We start from the raw sequence: 19,455 nt of genomic DNA, 5'->3' as shown, positions 1-19,455 counted from the left end.
CATTAATTACTTCAGAATCTAGATTCTACTACTCCAAGAAATCACTTAAGTTAGTAAACTTATTCATGCTTATGATACATTTTGGGAAAATTCCAAACACTATTTTAATTTATTAAAAACACATTTACAAGAAACATTAGAGGCACACATATTTTCTTCCCAACATAGCTGAATTATATAGAATACGATCAACATTAAGGAAAACAATCTTCAATGATAAATATTAATCCCTAATAATAAATGACAATATTAAAACGTCTATTAACTTATTTCACTATTGCTAAATGGGCAATTATTCAACAATTTTGTCTGGATCAAATGAAATTCATTATTGAACAGAAACAAAAAATAATTAGTAAGTTCTTGGCAGAGAAAAAAAAAGAAATCAGAAAAGTGAATCTGCAAGGCAGACTGAAGTCTTAAAATGGCTCACCACAACCACAACTACCACATGACAACCACTTTTATCTGCAATTACAAGGTATTCATGAAAGATTAAAGAATAAAATCACTGTATGTCAATAAGCTGTCTGTAAGTCCTAAAATGATAATAAGCACCTATTTTGGGATTCAAACATCCCAATTTTGCCATCTATCAGTTATTTGGTCTTGAGAAACTTTCTTTAACTTCTTAGAGCTTTCTTTTCCTCACTTGTAGAATATATATAAAATGAACTTCAGAGATGAAACAAGCATTAAATGAGATGACTGAAGTAGTAGGAGTTTAGTGTCTCCTGTAGAAGTGTTCTATATGCCTGTGGTAAATTAGAAGCCTCCACCATGCAAACTATTTTGGGGGGAAAAAGTACAGAAGCTATTGTCGAACATTATATAATATACACAATTATCTGTCAAATGAAAATAAATTTTAAAAAGTCATAGCAATTACATAATATTCTATATAAACATTGAATAAAAACATTAACAGACTATGTCTGATATTGTACTAAAAACTATAGATAATGAATGTGAACAAGACATAGTAAGTGTAGAGCCAAAAAGAAGTGAAAGTTAGGCGCTGGGCTGTGGGCTCAGTGGAAGAACACTTGTCTAGCATGAGAGAGGTCCTGAGTTCATCTTCAGAACCACATAAAAATAAAATAAAGGTATTTGTCCACCTAAAACCAAAACATAAAAAAAAAAAAAAAAGTGAAAGTTGGTCATTTAAACCTAGTGCAGAATACAACAAAGGAATACATTCAGGGTTTTCTGGGAGCACAAACATGAGTAAGTCCTGGGGATCTAGATAGACAGATGGGGGGGGAAATATATGTTTTTTTTTTTGTGGGGGGTGGGTACTGAGGATTGAACCCAGGAGTACTTTACCACGGTATGAGCCACATACCTTGTCCTTTCAATTTTTTTATTTTGGGACAGGTTCACACTAAGTTTCTCAGGGCCTTGCTAAATTGTGGAGGCTGGCTTCAAACTTTCAATCTTCTTGTTTCAAACTCAGTTATCTCAGATTACAAGTGAGTACCACTGCACCTGGCAAGATCTTGATATTTAAAGAGGTACATGAAGACCACGTAAAGGGTGAATCAAATAAAGAGAAAGGAATGTGGTCAATTACTATAAGCAGAGGTACATGATGTTTAATAAAATCTGAAGGCAAGACAGATAGAGGAGAAAAAATGTTTTCAATTCAAAGCAAGGAAAACATTAACTTAAAAGAAGGAAACAAGGGCTAAGGTTGTGGCTCAGTGGAAGAGCACTTGCCTAGCATGTGTGATGCACTGGGTTCGATCCTCAGCACCACATAAAAACATAAATTAAAGAAAAAAGTTAACTTGTGTTCATCTACAGCTAAAAAAATATTTTTAAAAAAGAGAAGGAACTAAGACAAAAGGCAATAAAACAGGAAATAATTTTATTTTCCAAGGACAAACAAACGGTGTTAAATGCGACAGTTCAACCTAGAACTAGTGGGCAATTCAATCACAATGTAGACATTTCAAAGATTAGCAAGAGTCTTCAGAAGAGAAAAATCAGAGCTACCTACAAGTCTGTGTGCTTGACTGGGTCTACTCAGGTACAGTAGTAGAGTAAGGGACACAGATTTAAAATTGTGAAAAGCTGACTGTAAAATTAATTATATTTAGAGTTTTGGTCTGTCTCTTCTGTGTGTGTTATAAAGTATGAGCAAAATGAACAGGGATAGGTTGTTACAAGAAAAATTCAAATTACCATGGGTCAGGGAGAAGAAAGAAATGTAATAAACTGTACTAACCTATTTCAGACTGTCTATCTCTAGCACAAAGGATTTTTTTTTTATTGTAAACAAATGGGATACATGTTGTTTCTGTTTGTACATGGCGTAAAGGCATACCATTTGTGTAATCATAAATTTACATAGGGTAATGTTGTTTGATTCATTCTGTTATTTTTTCCCTTCCCTCCCACCCCTCCCACCCTTCTTTTCCCTCTATACAGTCCTTCCTTCCTCCCTTCTTGCCCCCCTCCCTAACCCTAACTCTAACCCTAACACTAACCCCTCCCGCCCCCCATTATGTGTCATCATCCACTTATTAGCGATATCATTCGTCCTTTGGTTTTTTGAGATTGGTTTATCTCACTTAGCATGATATTCTCCAATTTCATCCATTTGCCTGCAAATGCCATAATTTTATCATTCTTTATGGCTGAGTAATATTCCATTGTATATATATATATATATATATATACCACAGTTTCTTTATCCATTCATCAATTGAAGGATATCTAGGTTGGTTCCACAATCTGGCTATTGTGAACTGAGCAGCTATGAACATTGATGTGGCTGTATCTCTGTAATATGCTGATTTTAAGTCCTTTGGGTAGAGGCCAAGGAGTGGGATAGCTGGGTCAAATGGTGGTTCCATTCCAAGTTTTCTAAGGAGTCTCCACACTGCTTTCCAGAGTGGCTGCACTAGTTTGCAGCCCCACCAGCAATGTATGAGTGTACCTTTCTCCCCACATCCTCAACAACACCTGTTGTTGCTTGTATTCTTGATAATCGCCATCCTAATTGGGGTGAGATGGAATCTTAGGGTGGTTTTGATTTGCATATCTCTTATTACTAGAGATGTTGAACATTTTTCCATATGTTTGTTGATTGCTTGTAGATCTTCTTCTGTGAAGTGTCTATTCATTTCCTTAGCCCATTTGTCGATTGGATTATTTGCATTCTTGGTGTAGAGTTTTTTGAGTTCTTTATAGATTCTGGAAATTAGTGCTCTATCTGAAGTATAATTGGCAAAGATTTTCTCCCACTCTGTAGGCTCTTTCTTTGCATTGCTATAGTTTCCTTTGCTGAGAGAAAGCTTTTTAGTTTGAATCTATCCCAGTTATTGATTCTTGCTTTTATTTCTTGTGCTATGGGAGTCCTGTTGAGGAAGTCTGGTCCTAAGCCGACATGTTGAAGCTCTGGACCTACTTTTTCTTCTATAAGATGCAAGGTCTCTGGTCTGATTCCGAGGTCCTTAATCCATTTTGAGTTTAGTTTCGTGCATGGTGAGAGATAGGGGTTTAGTTTCATTCTGTTGCATATGGATTTCCAATTCTCCCAGCACCATTTGTTGAAGAGGCTATCTTTTCTCCATTGCATATTTTTGGTCCCTTTGTCTCATATGAGAAAATTGTATTTATTTGGGTTTGTGTCCGTGTCCTCTATTCTGTACCATTGATCCACCTTTCTATTTTGGTACCAATACCATGCTGCTTTTGTTACTATTACTTTGTACTAGAGTTGAAGATCTGGTATTGCAATACCCCCTGCTTCACTCTTTCTGCCAAGGATTGCTTTAGCTATTCTGGGTTTTTTATTCTTCCAGATGAATTTCATAATTGCTTGCTCTATTTCTGTAAGGTACATCATTGGGATTTTAATTGGAATTGCATTGAATCTGTATAGCACTTTTGGTAGTATGGCCATTTTGACAATATTAATTCTTCCTATCCAAGAACATGGGAGATCTTTCCATCTTCTAAGGTTTTCTTTAATTTCTTTCTTTAGTGTTCTGTAGTTCTCATTGTAGTCTCTCACCTCTTTTGTGAGATTGATTCCCAACTATTTTATATTTTTCAATGCTATTGTGAATGGGGTAGTTTTCCTAATTTCTCTTTCTGAAAATTCATCACTTATGTATAAAAATGCCTTAGATTTATGTGCATTGATCTTATATCCCGCTACTTTACTGAATTCACTTATGAGATCTAAAAGTTTTCTGGTGGAATTTCCTGGTTCCTCTAAGTATATAATCATATCATCAGCAAACAGGGATAGTTTGAGTTCTTCTTTTCCTATTCGTATCCCTAGCACAAAGGATTTTAAAGATTAATTTATCAAGAATCCCACTGATGAGCTGGGGAGATAGCTCAGTCGATAGAGTGCTTGCCTTGTAAGCACAAGGCCCTGGGTTCAATCCCCAGCACCAAAAAAAAAAAAATAATAATAATAATAATCCCACTGATAACTAGCAAAACTTTTTACAATTAAATTTAATCTTAGGTATTTAAATACCAAATAATGAAAGAAAAATGTAACCATCTTTATTTTAAAAACTGGTCAAGATTCACTAAACCATAAAAACTTGAACTCTAAACTTAAGTTCTAAATCATTTTCTTAAAATAAAGGTCAGCTGGTCATGGTGGTTCATGCTGTAATCACAATGACTGGAGAGCCTGAGACAGGAGGATTGCAAGTTCGAGGCCAGGCTCAGCAATTTAGCAAGACCCTAAGCAACTTAGTGGGAAGCTATCTCAAAATTTAAAAAATAAAATGAAAGGGTTGGGGATGTAGCTCAGTGGTAGAGACTCCCTGGGTTCAGTTCCTAGTACTGCAATAATTATTTAATCAATTAACTAATTAATTAAATTAATAAATAAGAAAGACAAGGGTAGTAAAAAGTTTCTGAATCAAGTTCAGTGCCTATTATTGCCAGAATTATCATTCAAAACTTCTAATAACTATAGAATGAAAACTGGAGAAAATAATTAACGTGTCATTAGTAGCCAGATTATAAATCACACAGGAATAGATACAATATCACTTGACACCTAAAGTCTTCTATTCAGTGAATATACACTTGCTTATACTTCGCACTGGGAGAAAGGAATAATAATTATAATGTAGACTCTGCTTGAAAGGATCCTATAGTTCAGGAGAGATGATATTACAAATGAACAGAATGCTATAAAACAGAATGCTATAAATCCTTTTACTAAAGGATGAAAGTGGTAAGTCACTGAAGGGTACAAATATGTAGACAGGAAAATTCAGAGAAAGGAGAGGTGATATAGGAAGGCAAGAAAAGATTTCATGAAAAAGAAGTGTTAGTGGAAGGGGGGTATGTTAGTAAAGTCTTTAAGGATGACTAGAATTTAACAGGTGGAAGCAAAGGGAAAGGCATTCCAGTGTTAGGAAGCAACAAAAGCAGACTATAATCAGGTTTCTGAAACTAGCAGAAAGAACAACAAAAGTTAAAATTAGGATTGTGTAGTGGACTGAATAGTGTCTCACCAAAATTCATGATCACTACAACTTCAGAATATGACTTTACTAGGAAATAGTCTTTGCACATGTAGTAAGTCAAGGAACTTAAAGTGAAATCCTGGATTAGGCAGCACCCTCAATCCTGATTAGAGGGAAGGACACAGAAACACATAGAGGTGGCCATGTGAAAGAGAGAATGAAGAGATGCTGCCACAAGCCAAGGAATGCTTACAGTCATCAAAAACTGAAACAGGCATAGTTGAAATCTTTTTTTGGAGGGAACATAGCCCTGCTAATACCTTGATTTTCACTTACAGGACTGTGAAAGAGTAAATGTCTCTTGTTTTAGTTCATGAATTGTGGTAATTTCATGAATTGTTATAGCACCACAAGTAACCTAATATAGCTTAAAGATAATAATGTCAAGGGCTGTTTTCTATGCTTCAGCAATTCATTATATACTGGGGGGAAAAAGCACTGACAAAATAATTTATTCTTCATAAGCATATTCTAATATTATCAGGTAATTAATTACATCAAAAGGTGAACAGAAAACAATGAAATGCCATTACTTACAATGTGTGACTCCAGCCAGAGTTTGGTAGAAAGTGGGAGTATCACTATCATCAGTGAGGGTAACATATACACCTCCAGAGAGTAGCCAACGAGAGAAGGTAAAAGCATCTTTGTTTAGAAGAAGCCAATTTCTAAACTTTTCATAGTTAACCTTTTCACCCTAAAATTAAAACAACAAAAATAAGTTCAGTCAAATTTTAGGGTTTCTTATTTGAAACCTGCATAGCCTAAACTTTGCAATTAGTTGACATTATATCTACAAAGGAAGGATTATATAAAGGTGCCTATTGGAAAATTGTTTTAAAAAAATAACTGTACTTCAGAACTTTTATCTGCATAAAATCTATGTGCTAAGTGCAAATTATTCCTTCAATTCATTGAAGCAGCCATTGCCAGTAACAAGCCACATTTTATTTTCTAAGGCATATCCTGAAATCAGTAGGCTACATTTCTTTCACAATATTTAATAAATCCAGTTTTTCACTTGCCTTATCCCACCTCTTTAGCACTTTGAGATTTGTCTGAATTAGCATATTTTAATTAAATCTGTATGGAATTTAGACTCTTTCAAGCTTCATTTGCAAATTAAAAATGACTATCCAGGAATTCTCCTGGAGTAGACAATCAGGATCCCAGAAGGCAAGTATTCACAAGCCAACCTGAGTACAAAAAGATGCTGACCTCCATTTCTTAGCTTCCTTTCCAAATATTTGTTTTGCTAAATCTCTGGAGGAAAAAGATGCAACCAGGCTGAAAAGGAGCATCACACAGATGTCCAAGTCAATCCTTTCACTTGAACAAGAGCTTCAAAGTTTAATGAAGGCTAGATATTTCTATGAGAAAAAGGAAAAATCTCACATGGAAATACCAAGAGAAATGACATTTAGGAGCCTAGCAGCTCTAATCCTAATACAAATATTAAAGGATAGAATTAAATAACAACCTAAAAATGAAATATGATAGAAACATTGTTCAGTAGCATCCTAATAAATAAAGCATTATGTTTAGTAGTTTCAGGACACTAAACGTCAGTGCAATTCGAACAATCAAGGTAACACACTGACAGTTTTGACTTTCTAAAGGGAAAACTACAGCATGAAGAGTTGTTGCAAGGACACGAGAAGACGCTGCCAACATGTTGAGAGATTAAGGATTCTATCCATATTTTTAATTACTCTTCAGCTGTCTAGAAAGAGACTTAGCAGTATAAATTAAACAAGCTGATGCACACTTTCAGAGTTAACATCTCTGACACTGGGATAAATCTTAAATAAATTAGCATTCTTCAATTATAAGTGGCAGTTTTTTTCTTAATGGTTATGATACTATGAAATATATATTTGGTCTCCTTTTTTCTTCTGCCATTTACCAGAAATGTCACTTAGAACAACAGACTCCTGAAACTGATATATCTTTGAAAAAGGATATTAGATATAAATTTCCACTTTTAAAGAATCGATAACAAAAAAAAATCAGTAAAAAATAAACTTAATACAACTGTAGTGGGAATTTCCTTTATAACTTCAACTGTCAAGACTAATAATAAATCATTAAGACAAAGCTGAGAGCCATGTCACTTAAATCTGAGGTCTTTCTTTTAGTGAAAGTGCTTCTTTTTACAGCTCTTTTTTTATTTAAAGAATGGAAAAACAACACAATGCATTATTGTAGAAGGCACAAATAAACTTATTCTACTACAAATAAACTGATATGAAAATATGATATCTTAGATATCGAAGGTCTGGATGCAATCATCAGACAAACTATTAAGAAATTAGAGCAGGTAAATATATTAAAAAATTCAATCAGATAACTATCAGTTTTGGGTTGTCTTCTGTGGCCCTGGGAATTAGACGTAGGGCCACACACATGCTAGGCAAGTGCTCTACCACTGAGTTACACCCCCAGCTCTTCAGTGTTAGGTTTTAACCAACCATAGGTACCTAATAATTCAAATAATTATACATATAAGCTCTGCAAAAACTGACCTTGCATTTCTTTAATCTCTTTAAAAATAACAACCCAGTGTTACAGTGTTAAATTAAAAATTATATGGGACCACTGTTTTGGAATAAACTTTTGTGCTAGACCCCAAAAGAACAGATTAAAAATCAAAATGGAGCCATTGATACTAAAGTTCCAAGAAAAACCAAATCTGACCTTTGAAAACAATCAGTATAGAGTCATTCACGTGGTGACTCTGGAGGTTAAGATAGGAGGATTGCATATTTGAGGACAGTCTCAGCAACTGAATGAGCCCCTAAGCAACTTAGCAAGACCCTGTCACAAAATAAAATATAAAACATCTGGGATATAACTCACTGGTAAAGCACACCTGGGCACCTGGGTTCAATCCCTAGTACCAAAAAAACAAAAAAACAAAACAAAACCAGGATAGAGAAATAACCAAACATCCAAAACAGCTTCAACTGAATGACAATTAAGTTTCCTCAGCTTTATTCCTCACAAAAAGGTAACCCAAAGTATACTGATGTTAACCAAACAGCTATTTTTCTATTGTTCCTTTGCCCTATTCTCACCTTACAAAGGAAGTGATTCTGAAATGACCAATCTGCTTTTTCCAGCCCCTTTTCTGTCTATAATACCCATCAGAATATATGTTGCATTTTATTTTTATAAAATAGAGGGCTGCACAATTCTAGAACTGCAAATAAAGCCCATTAAGTCTTACAGTCTTTTTTCTTTTCTTCCTTTTTCTTTTTTTTTGGGGGGGCGGGGGTGTGTTGCGTGTATGTATGATGCTGGAGATCCAACCCAGCACCTGGCGCATTCTAGGCAATCATTCTACCATTGAACTATACCCATGACCCCAGTCTTATGATCTGTTATTGCAATAAGTGTTCTCCCTCCCAAAATCACACTTTTAAACATTTCACACTCTCCATCACAATTTCCTCTTATGAGCACATTTCTTCTACTATCTTGACTCCACTGATTTTTCAATTGCACAGGACCTACACCAATGACCTACCTCCATTTTGACAAGTAAAATAACAACTTCTCAGTAGTCAAAAGTTAACTCATTTGACATTTAAGTATATTTAACATGAATGAGTTTTTCTCCCCTCCTCCCCTCCCCAATACTGAGGCAATTTATCACTAATCTACATACCCAGTCCTTTTTATTTTGAGACTGGACCTCACTACAATGCCCAGGCTGGCCTTAAATTTACAATCCTCTTGCCTCAGCCTCCCTATTAGCTACAATTACAGGTAGGTGCCAGTGCATCAAGCTTTTCCTTTCTTCTTGAAACATTTTTGTCACTTGGCTTCCAGGATATTTCCTTAGGCCATTTCCTTAGGGTCCTGTTTTGATTCCTCTTTGTCTTACTAATTTCTAAACACTGGAGTACAGGATTCATTTTTCTGATCTCTTTTATCCAAAAGAGATCTAGATGTCCTAGATGATCTCATCCTCACCTATAAGTCAATAAATCCTTCCTGCTGAACAACAGATTTATGCTTCTAAAAGCATAGTTGCCAACTCCACACCAGTGTCTAGTAGGATTCTCAAGTTTACTTAAATACCTCTTGATATCCAACCCTCAAATGTCCTTTTCCAGTAGTCTAAGCCATCTCAGGTAACAGCAATCTTTTATTAAATCAGTCTTCCACTACTGTCTCTATCTGAACCCATAATCAAAACAAGAGAAATTCTGTTAAATCCACCTTTGAAATGCAGACTCTAAAAACTTCTCATCACCTCACTGCTATACCACTAATCTAAATGATCAGTGATAGCAGCTCTATTACTGGACTATATGAATGAGCTCAAACTGAACTCTGTTCAGCCTACTTTCCACATAAGATACAAAGTGATAGTGTTTAAAAAACAAAAACATCCTTATATTACCTTATCCCTCTGCTCAAAACCCAGGGTTTCTATTTCACTCCAATAGTTTCTATCTGACTCAGGGTGAAAATCAAAGCACTCACATTAAAATCTATCCTCCACTCCTCAATAATCTTTATTTCCTACTACTCCCTTGCTCAATCCATTCCAACTAAATGGGTCTTGCTGCTGGGCACAATGGTGCATGCCTGTAATCCCAGCAGCTCAGGAGGCTGAGGCTAGAGGATTGAAAGTTCAAAGTTAGCCTCAGCAAGATAAGGAGGCCCTAAGAAACTCAGCGAGACCTTGTCTCTAAACAAAATATAAAAAAGGGCTGGGGATGTGGCTCAGTGGTTAAGTGCCTCTGGGTTCAATCCCCAGTATGTAAGTATGTATGTATGTATGTATGAATGAATCAATGAATGAATAAATAAATTGGTCTTTTTATTGTTTCTTGGATATGCAAAAACACACTTGAACCTCAGGGCCTTTACTGTATTTGCTTTATGGAAGGGAGTCCCCCCAAGTATTATCATTACTTTATCTTTCACTTCCTATAAATTATTTGCTTGAATTTTATTTTTTCTGACAGACTTTCCTAGCCATCCTATGTAAAACAGCAACACTCAGTTGCCACCTCCCAATCACCGTCTATTCCCCTTATTCTACTTTATTTTTCCCTATAGGACTAATCATCACTTAATACATGTGCCTGCTATTAGGCCTAATTTTAGGGAATTAGCTGGCCAACCACATTAAGTTTTAATTTACAAAATGGGAGTGTCTGCATAAATTGAAATTAAATAAATTTAAAGGAAAAACTACATATTCTCCATGAAAAAGAGCAGAAGAGTAATGCATTTGACATATTTATGAAAAACCAAATTAGATTTGAAAAAACTAAAATTTTTTTTTTCTGGCTAGCAAATTTTTATTATGGGAAACAGACAAGACAAAGAAACCATAGCTTAGGGTGTCCTGAAGTAGTGAAATACTATGATAGCAACTTTCAGTCAATATGGTAGAACCAAAAATGTAGGAGGCTATCCTTGCATGCCTAACACATAGAAATGCTGGATAAAATGTAAAACTATAACCACCAGTAAAAATTCACAGCTAAGCTTAAAAGCAAACAAGGGAAATTACCATGTGCTACTAACACAGAAAAAAATGAAAGCCAGAATGCTAAGTAGTTTAAAACAGAACAGTCCAAACAGATATTAGAACCAGATATATGCATATGGCTACAGTGTGCCATAAAGCTAAACTTCCTGGAAAAAAAAAACAAAACAAGAACAAAGTACTGTCATTTTAGAGAAATGAAAGTAGGTCAAATAATCACCCATAAGAAAGTAGGTAGCCATAAGTGATCCATGAAAGGATTAGAAATTTCTAAAGGGGTTTTGTTACTTTACCACCTCTAGGAACTTTTCACCTATTAGCAGACCACAGAAAAGAAAAACAAAAGATTTTTTTTTTTTTTTTGGTTAAGGTTGCACATTCTCTACCGTTTGTTTCCTTTCTTTAATTTTTTCTTTTTTCTTTTTCTTTTTTTGAGGGGTAGGGGCATTGAACCTAGGGCCTTCAACATGTTATGTTAGGCAAACACTCTACCACTGAGCTACATTCCATTCCTTTTCATCTTTTATTCTGAGACAGGGTCTTGCTAATTACCCAGGCTGACCTAGAACTTGTGACACTGCCTCAGTCTCCCAAGCCTCTGGGATTACAGGCATGTACCATTATGCCTGGCTTCTCTATTCTTTGGTTTCTGACTATTAGAGATACAATGAAAATTACTTTTGAAAACAAAAATGACAAATTTCAATCCATGTATTGGTTATACAAATCAACTGAATAAAACAAGCATTGATAAAATAAAATGGCTTCATACCACAGAATGGCACAAGGCCAATGACTGATATACCTATATATCCATGATGAAAAGCAGTAGCCCACAACATATGCACTACTGCAGGTTCTTACAGAATCTTGTATGTATGTGGGTGTCAGCAAAAGAGTATGGGAGTGCTTTTCATTATGATGCAAATATAAACAGTTGCCTTTACAGTAGAATTGAAAATTTTCAGATTCACAAATATAGCATGTGTGAGTGTGTGTGTGTGTGTGTGTGTGTATAAATCATATATATGCACATCTCAAACATAATGAGATTCATAGACCTTTGTGCATAGCACATAGAGTTGAAATATCAATTTAAAAAATGCCAAGAATGGGCTAGGGTTCTGGCTCAGTGGTAGAGCACTTGCCTAGAACGTATGAGGCACTAGGTTCTATTCTCTGCATCGCATATAAATAAATGAATAAAATAAAGGTCCATCAACATCTTAAAAAAAAAATTTTTTTTTAAATGCCAAGCATTTACAGGTTAAGTGTATGGAACTGGAGACTAAGTGAAAAAAGCCAATCCCAAAAAACCAAAGGTCTAATGTTCTGTTATGCAGATGCTGACTCACAATATGAGAGCAGTAGAGGTTCATGAGATTGAAGGGGGTGGTGAGGGGAAATGGAAGGGGGATGGGAAGGGGAAAGACAGTAGAATGAATCAGACATAACTTTCCTATGTTCATGTATGAATACACAATCACTGTAACTCTACATCATGTACAACCACAAAAATGGGAAGTTATACTCCACATATGTATGATATGCCAAAATACAGTCTACTGTCACGTATAACTAAAAAAAAAATTTTTAATGTTTTAAATGCCAAGAATATTCTGCCCATAAACATCTATTCATCATGACTAAACATAGTACACAACTAAGAGTTAACAATTTAACACCAAGAAGGAATGAAATGTAAATCTTTAAATATACCTCTGAGAAACACTTCCTGAGTGTTTCTGGAACTTTACCATCAACCGCATGGAGCATTCTTTCCATTTCTTCCCGTACCACATAGCTCCCGGATTCACTTGAAAAGAGACTAAAAATGTCTAGGAAAAAGAAAGATACACTAAATTAATCTTAAAATAGACCAAATATACTCAGGTAGAAATAGGGAGAGAAATAACCGCATGATTAATAAAGCCGAGAACCTTATAAATACAATTTAATTTATTCCCCCAAAATAACAGCAATACAAAATGGCAGAATGATATCTTTCAAAGAAACAAAATTTGGGCTGGGAATGTAGCTCAGTGGAAGAGCATTGCCTAGTATGTGCAAACCCCTGGGATCAATCCCCAGTACTGCAAAAACAAGAAAACACCAAGCCAAATTTGCAAAATGTCTGTATGTGACAGTACCACATGTTACCAAAGGCTGAGAGAAAAAGGGTCTCTTATAAAAATGTTAATGGGAATATAAATAAACAACAGTGACTGGGGTTGTGGCTCAGTGGTAATGTGCCCACCTAGTATGTATGAGGCACTAGGTTCGCTCCTCAATACCACATAAAGGTAAATAAATAAAATAAAGGCAATGTGTCCATCTACAATCAAAAAACATTTAAAACAAATAAAAATAAACACAAGTATAGTAAGTAATTTGTCAAAATCTACTAAGATGATGTAAGCTAAAGATTCCACTTTCATGTAATTTCACTTCAATCCTTCAAAAATTGATTCCTGTGCACAAAATACAAGGTGTTCACGAAAATTGGAGAAAAAAAAAGTAAATGTTTGTTAAGATAAAAAGTAAGCTGAGAGAGATCCAAGATGGCGGACTAGAGGGAGGCTGCGTTCCCTGTCCCTCCATAACTCTGGTTTCAAGCACAGGATATCTGTTTCTTGGTAAGGCAGTTTTTGCTGCATATGGATCCCCAGCTGTTTACCCCATTTGTCTGCTATGATCACCTGCAGTCGGCCAGCATATCCACTTTTTGGAGTGTAGATTGCTCACTGTCAGGCACCTATCATCCGCCATTTGCCTGCCTCTCACCTGTCCATCGCCTGCCTCACACCTATCCACCACCCAATACACGAGGTTCACCTCCTGATCGTCTGACAACAGTCTGCAAACTGATTGCCAACCGCCAGTGGAGCACCAGCTGCCTGCTATTGCCTGGAAGTTCACTGTTACAGTACCTGCAAGTTTGATTACACATGGCTGCCACCATTTTGAGACAACAGCCAGGCCCCCTAGGACCCCTGGCTTGACTGACTGAGCCCCATCTTCAGGATCCCTCAGACCAACCGATCACTCCCTGCCTCTGGGACCCTCACATCAACTGACTGCTCCCTGCCATCAGTACCCCCGGACCAACTGACTGCGCCCTATCACTGGGACCCCAGACCAACTGATTGTACCCTGCCTCCAGGATAACGCAACCACACCAAACACACCTGACCTCCAGGACCCTTGCCTGACCAATCACATCCCGTCTTCAGGACCTCCTGCTGACCACGGTCACACCCTGAGCTGCAGTTCCCCATTTGCTTTGAAGCCAGAGCAGCCATCTTGGATAATCCTGGAAGCCATAGCTCCCATCTTTAGGTGGGGCAAATCCCATCCTGAGACACCTGCTGGAGGCTTGAAGCTCATTGTCAGGTACCTCTCATGCATCAGGCTACTGAAGACTGGGAGGTTTCATTACTATATGACTGTTATACTGTAGATTTCCTTTTTTCTCCTTATTGTAAAAATTTAAGTTTTTATTTCTTTACTTTTCTTGCTCTCTTTTCCTTTTGTTTACCTGTTCCCTCAGAGTCTCTTTCTCCCTTTTTTGCATGCTAACATCCAATTTCTTTTGATTACACTCTCACCCTTTCTATTATCTAGAACTTCTGTATATTCTTTTCTAATCCCATTAAGAGCCACATTCTACATCCCTCTGATTCTCTTTGTCCTCCATTTGAAACTGCAGACCTTACTGCAAATTTGTTTGTTTTATTGAAGATAATATTTGAACTCATTCTGTTTATTATGACAATTTTGTTATTGTCCTCATAGGAGCTATTTAGTCTAGGATTGCATACTGTCTGAATTGGGCACTGCTAATATTGATCTCCCCTTAAAGAAAGGGTTTTGGAAACCTATAGGGCCACTATAAGCCTATAGGGGGAAATCTGTAAAACCCCAGATCTGCACTGCTAGAGGGGAAGATACATGAACAACATGAAAAAACAAGGGAAGAAAATGATCCAAACAAATCTAGATTCTGTATTAATAGAATCCAATGACAGTATGTTAGAAGAAATGTCAGAAAAGAACTTCAGATTGTACATGATTAAGATGATTCGCAAAGCAAAGGATGAGATAAGAGAGCAAATGCAGGCAATGAATGATGATACCAATAAGCAGTTCAAAGAGCAACTGCAGGAAGCAAAAGAGCATTTCAACAAAGAGATAGAGATTCTCAAAAAAAAACCAAACGGAAATCCTTGAAATGAAAGAAACAATAAACCAAATAAAAAACTCAATGTAAAGCATCAACAAAAGACTAGACCACTTGGAAGACAGAACCTCAGACAAGGAAGACAAAATATTTAATTTTGAAAATAAAGTTGCCCAAATAGAGAAGATGGTAAGAAATCATGAACAGAATCTCTAAGAATTATGGGACATCATGAAAAGACCAAATTTAAGAATTGTTGGGATTAAGGAAGGCACACAGACACAAACCAAAGGAATGAACAACCTATTCAATGAACTAATATCAGAAAATTTCCGAAATCTGAAGAATGAAATAGAAAATCAAATACAAGAGGCTTACAGAACACCAAATGCACAAAATCACAACAGATCCACACCAAGGCACATTATAATGAAAATTCCTAACATTCAAAATAAAGATAGGATTTTGAAGGCTGCGAGAGAAAAGCATCAGATTACATATAGGGGGAGACCAATACAGATAGCAGCCAACTTCTCAACCCAGACTCTAAAAGCTAGAAGGGCCTGGAACAATGTATTTCAAGCTCTGAAAGAACATGGTTGCCAACCAAGCAAAACTAACCTTCAGATTTGAAGATGAAATAAAATCCTTCCATGATAAACAAACGTTAAAATAATTTACAAATAGAAAGCCTGCGCTACAGAATGTTCTCAACAAAATATTCCATGAGGAGGAAATGAAAAACAACAATGGAGGTCAGCAAAGGGAGGAACTACCTTAGAGAAAAATCCACTCAAAGGAGAAACCAAGCCAACTTAAAAACCAAAAATAAGCTAAATGACTGGGAATACAAATCATATCTCAATAATAACCCTGAACGTTAATGGCCTAAACTCATGAATCAAAAGACATAGACTGGCAGAATGGATTAAAAAGAAAGACCCAACAACATGCTGCCTGCAGGAGACTCATCTTATAGAAAAAGACATCCACAGACTAAAGGTGAAAGGATGGGAAAAAACCTACCACGCACATGGATTCAGTACAAAAGCGGGGGTTTCCATCCTTATATCAGATAAAGGGGACTTCAAGCCAAAGTTAGAAGAGATAAAGAAGGACATTTCATACTGCTTAAGGGAACCATAAATCAGGAAGACATAATGATAGTAAATATTTATGCCCCAAACAATGGTGCATCCATGTACATCAAACAAATCCTTCTCAATTTCAGGAATCACATAGACCACAACACAATAATTCTGGGTGACTTTAATGCACTGCTGTCACCACTAGATAGATCTTCCAAACAAAAACCAACCAAAGAAACCATAGAACTCAATAACACAATCAATAACCTAGACTTAATAGACATATATAGAATATTCCATCCATCAAGGAGCGGATTCACTTTCTTCTCAGCAGCACATGGAAACTTCTCAAAAATAGACCATATGTTATGCCACAAAGCAGCCCTTAGGAAATGCAAAAAAATAGAGATACTGACTTGTGTTCTATCAGATCATAATGGAATTAGAGTAGAAATCAATGACAAAATAAAAAACAGAAATTACTCCAACACCTGGAGACTAAATAATATGCTATTGAACGAAACATGGATAACAAAAAACATCAGGGAGGAGATAAAAAACTTCTTAGAGGTCAATGAGAACCAGAATACAACATATCAAAATCTCTGGGACACTATGAAAGCGGTACTAAGAGGAAAATTCATTGCATGGAGCACATTCCAGAAAAGAATGAAAAGTCAACAACTAAATGACCTAACATTACAGCTCAAAGTCCTAGAAAAAGAAGAACAGAATAACAGCAAAAGTAGTAGAAGACAGGAAATAATTAAAATCAGAGCTAAAATCAATGAAACTGAAACAAAAGAAACAATTCAAAAAATTGACAAAACAAAAAGTTGGTTCTTTGAGAAAGTAAACAAAATAGACAAACCCTTAGCCACACTAACAAAGAGAAGGAGAGAGAAGACTCAATTTACTAAAATTCATGCTGAAAAAGGAAACATCACAACAGACACCACTGAGATACAGAACATAGTGAGAAGCTACTTTGAAAATCTGTATTCCAACAAAATAGAAACTACCGAAGACACTGACAAATTTCTAGAGACATATATTCTTCCCAAACTGAACCAGGAGGACATATGCAATTTAAACAGAGGAATAACAAGCAATGAAATAGAAGAAGACATTGAAAATCTACCATCCAAGCAAAGCCCAGGACCAGACGGATTCTCAGCCTAGGTTCTACAAGACCTTCAAAGAAGAACTCATTCCAATAGTTCTCAAAGTATTCCAGGAAATAGAAAAGGAGGGTACCCTACTGAACTCATTCCATGAAGCTAATATCACCCTCGTACCCAATCCAGGCAAAGACAATTTTAGACCAATATCCTTGATGAATATAGATGCAAAGATCCTTAACAAAATATTGGCAAACTGTATCCAAAAACGTATTAAGAAAATCGTGCACCACAATCAAGTGGGATTCATCCCTGGAATGCAAGGATGGTTTAATATCCATAAATCAATAAACGTAATCCATCATGTCAATAGACTTGAGGATAAGAATCATATGGTTATTTCAATTGACACAGAAAAAGCGTTCGACAAAATACAGCACCCCTTTATGCTCAAAACACTAGAAAAAATAGGGATAGTAGGAACATACCTGAACATTGTAAAGGCTATTTATGCTAAGCCCATGGTCAACATCATTCTTTTTTTTTTTTTGCAGTGCTGGGGATTGAACCCAGGGTCTTGTGCTTGCGAGGCAGGCACTCTACCAACTGAGCTATATCCCGAGCCCTCAACATCATTCTTAATGGAGAAAAACTGAAACCATTCCCTTTAAAAACGGGAACAAGACAGGGATGTCCTCTTTCACCACTTCTGTTCAACACTGTCCTCGAAACTCTAGCCAGAGCAATTAGGCAGACTAAAGAAATTAAAGGGATATGAATAGGAAAAGAGGAACTTAAGCTGTCACTATTTGCTGATGACATGATTCTATATTTAGAGGATCGAAAAACCTCCTCCAGAAAACTTCTAGACCTCATCAATGAATTCAGCAAAATAGCAGGCTATAAAATCAACATGCATAAATCTAAAGCATTTTTATACGCAAGTGACAAAACAGCTGAAAGGGAAATGAGGAAATTAATTCCAATTGCAATAGCCTCAAAAAAAATAAAATACTTGGGAATTAATCTAACCAAAGAGGTAAAAGATCTCTACAATGAAAACTACAAAACACTGAAGAAAGAAATTGAGGAAGACCTTAGAAGATTGAAAGATCTCCCATGTTCTTGGATAGGAAGAATTAATATTGTCAAAATGGCCATACTACCAAAAGTGCTATACAGATTCAATGCAATTCCAATTAAAATCCCAATGATGTACCTTACAGAAATAGAGCAAGCAATCATGAAATTCATCTGGAAGAATAAGAAACCCAGAATAGCTAAAGCAATCCTTAGCAGGAAGAATGAAACGGGGTATCGCAATACCAGAACTTCAACTATACTACAAAGCAATAACAACAAAAATGGCATGGTATTGGCACCAAAACAGACAGGTAGATCAATGGTACAGAATAGAGAACACGGACACAAACCCAAATAAATACAATTTTCTAATTCTAGACAAAGGGGCCAAAAATATGCAATGGAGAAAAGATAGCCTCTTCAACAAATGGTGCTGGGAAAACTGGAAATCCACATGCAACAGAATGAAACTAAACCCCTATCTCTCACCCTGCACAAAAATCAACTCACAATGGATCAAGAACCTCGGAATCAGACCAGAGACCCTTCATCTTATAGAAGAAAAAGTAGGTCCAAATCTTCAACATGTTGGCTTAGGATCAGACTTCCTTAACAGGACTCCCATAGCACAAGAAATAAAAGCAAGAATCAGTAACTGGGATACATTCAAACTAAATAGCTTTCTCTCAGCAAAGGAAACTATCAGCAATGCGAAGAGAGAGCCTACAGAGTGGGAGAATATCTTTGCCACTCATACTTCAGATAGAGCACCGATTTCCAGAATATATAAAGAACTCAAATAACTCTACACCAAGAATGCAAATAACCCAATCAACAAATGGGCTAAGGATATGAGCAGACACTTCACAGAAGAAGATCTACAAGCAATCAACAGACATATGAAAAAATGTTCACCATCTTTAGTAATAAGAGAAATGCAAATCAAAACTACACTAAG

General features: G+C 36.2%; 1 protein-coding gene across 1 annotated transcript in view; it reads right to left on the bottom strand.

Moving 5' to 3' along the window:
* The window catches only part of Usp32 (ubiquitin specific peptidase 32), a 192,882-nt gene that overhangs the window by 96,687 nt on the left and 76,740 nt on the right, over nucleotides 1-19,455 (bottom strand). Inside the window, exons 4-5 of the mRNA XM_047544723.1 lie at nucleotides 12,745-12,863; nucleotides 6,051-6,210 (exon numbers count right to left, since the gene is read on the bottom strand). Of these exons, the coding sequence (XP_047400679.1) occupies nucleotides 6,051-6,210; nucleotides 12,745-12,863 (279 nt within the window). The remainder of the gene's footprint in view (nucleotides 1-6,050; nucleotides 6,211-12,744; nucleotides 12,864-19,455) is intronic.

Source organism: Sciurus carolinensis, chromosome 3, assembly GCF_902686445.1.
Source record: "Sciurus carolinensis chromosome 3, mSciCar1.2, whole genome shotgun sequence".
Classification (NCBI taxonomy): Eukaryota; Metazoa; Chordata; class Mammalia; order Rodentia; family Sciuridae; genus Sciurus; species Sciurus carolinensis.
This window is presented reverse-complemented; position numbering and strand designations above follow the sequence as displayed.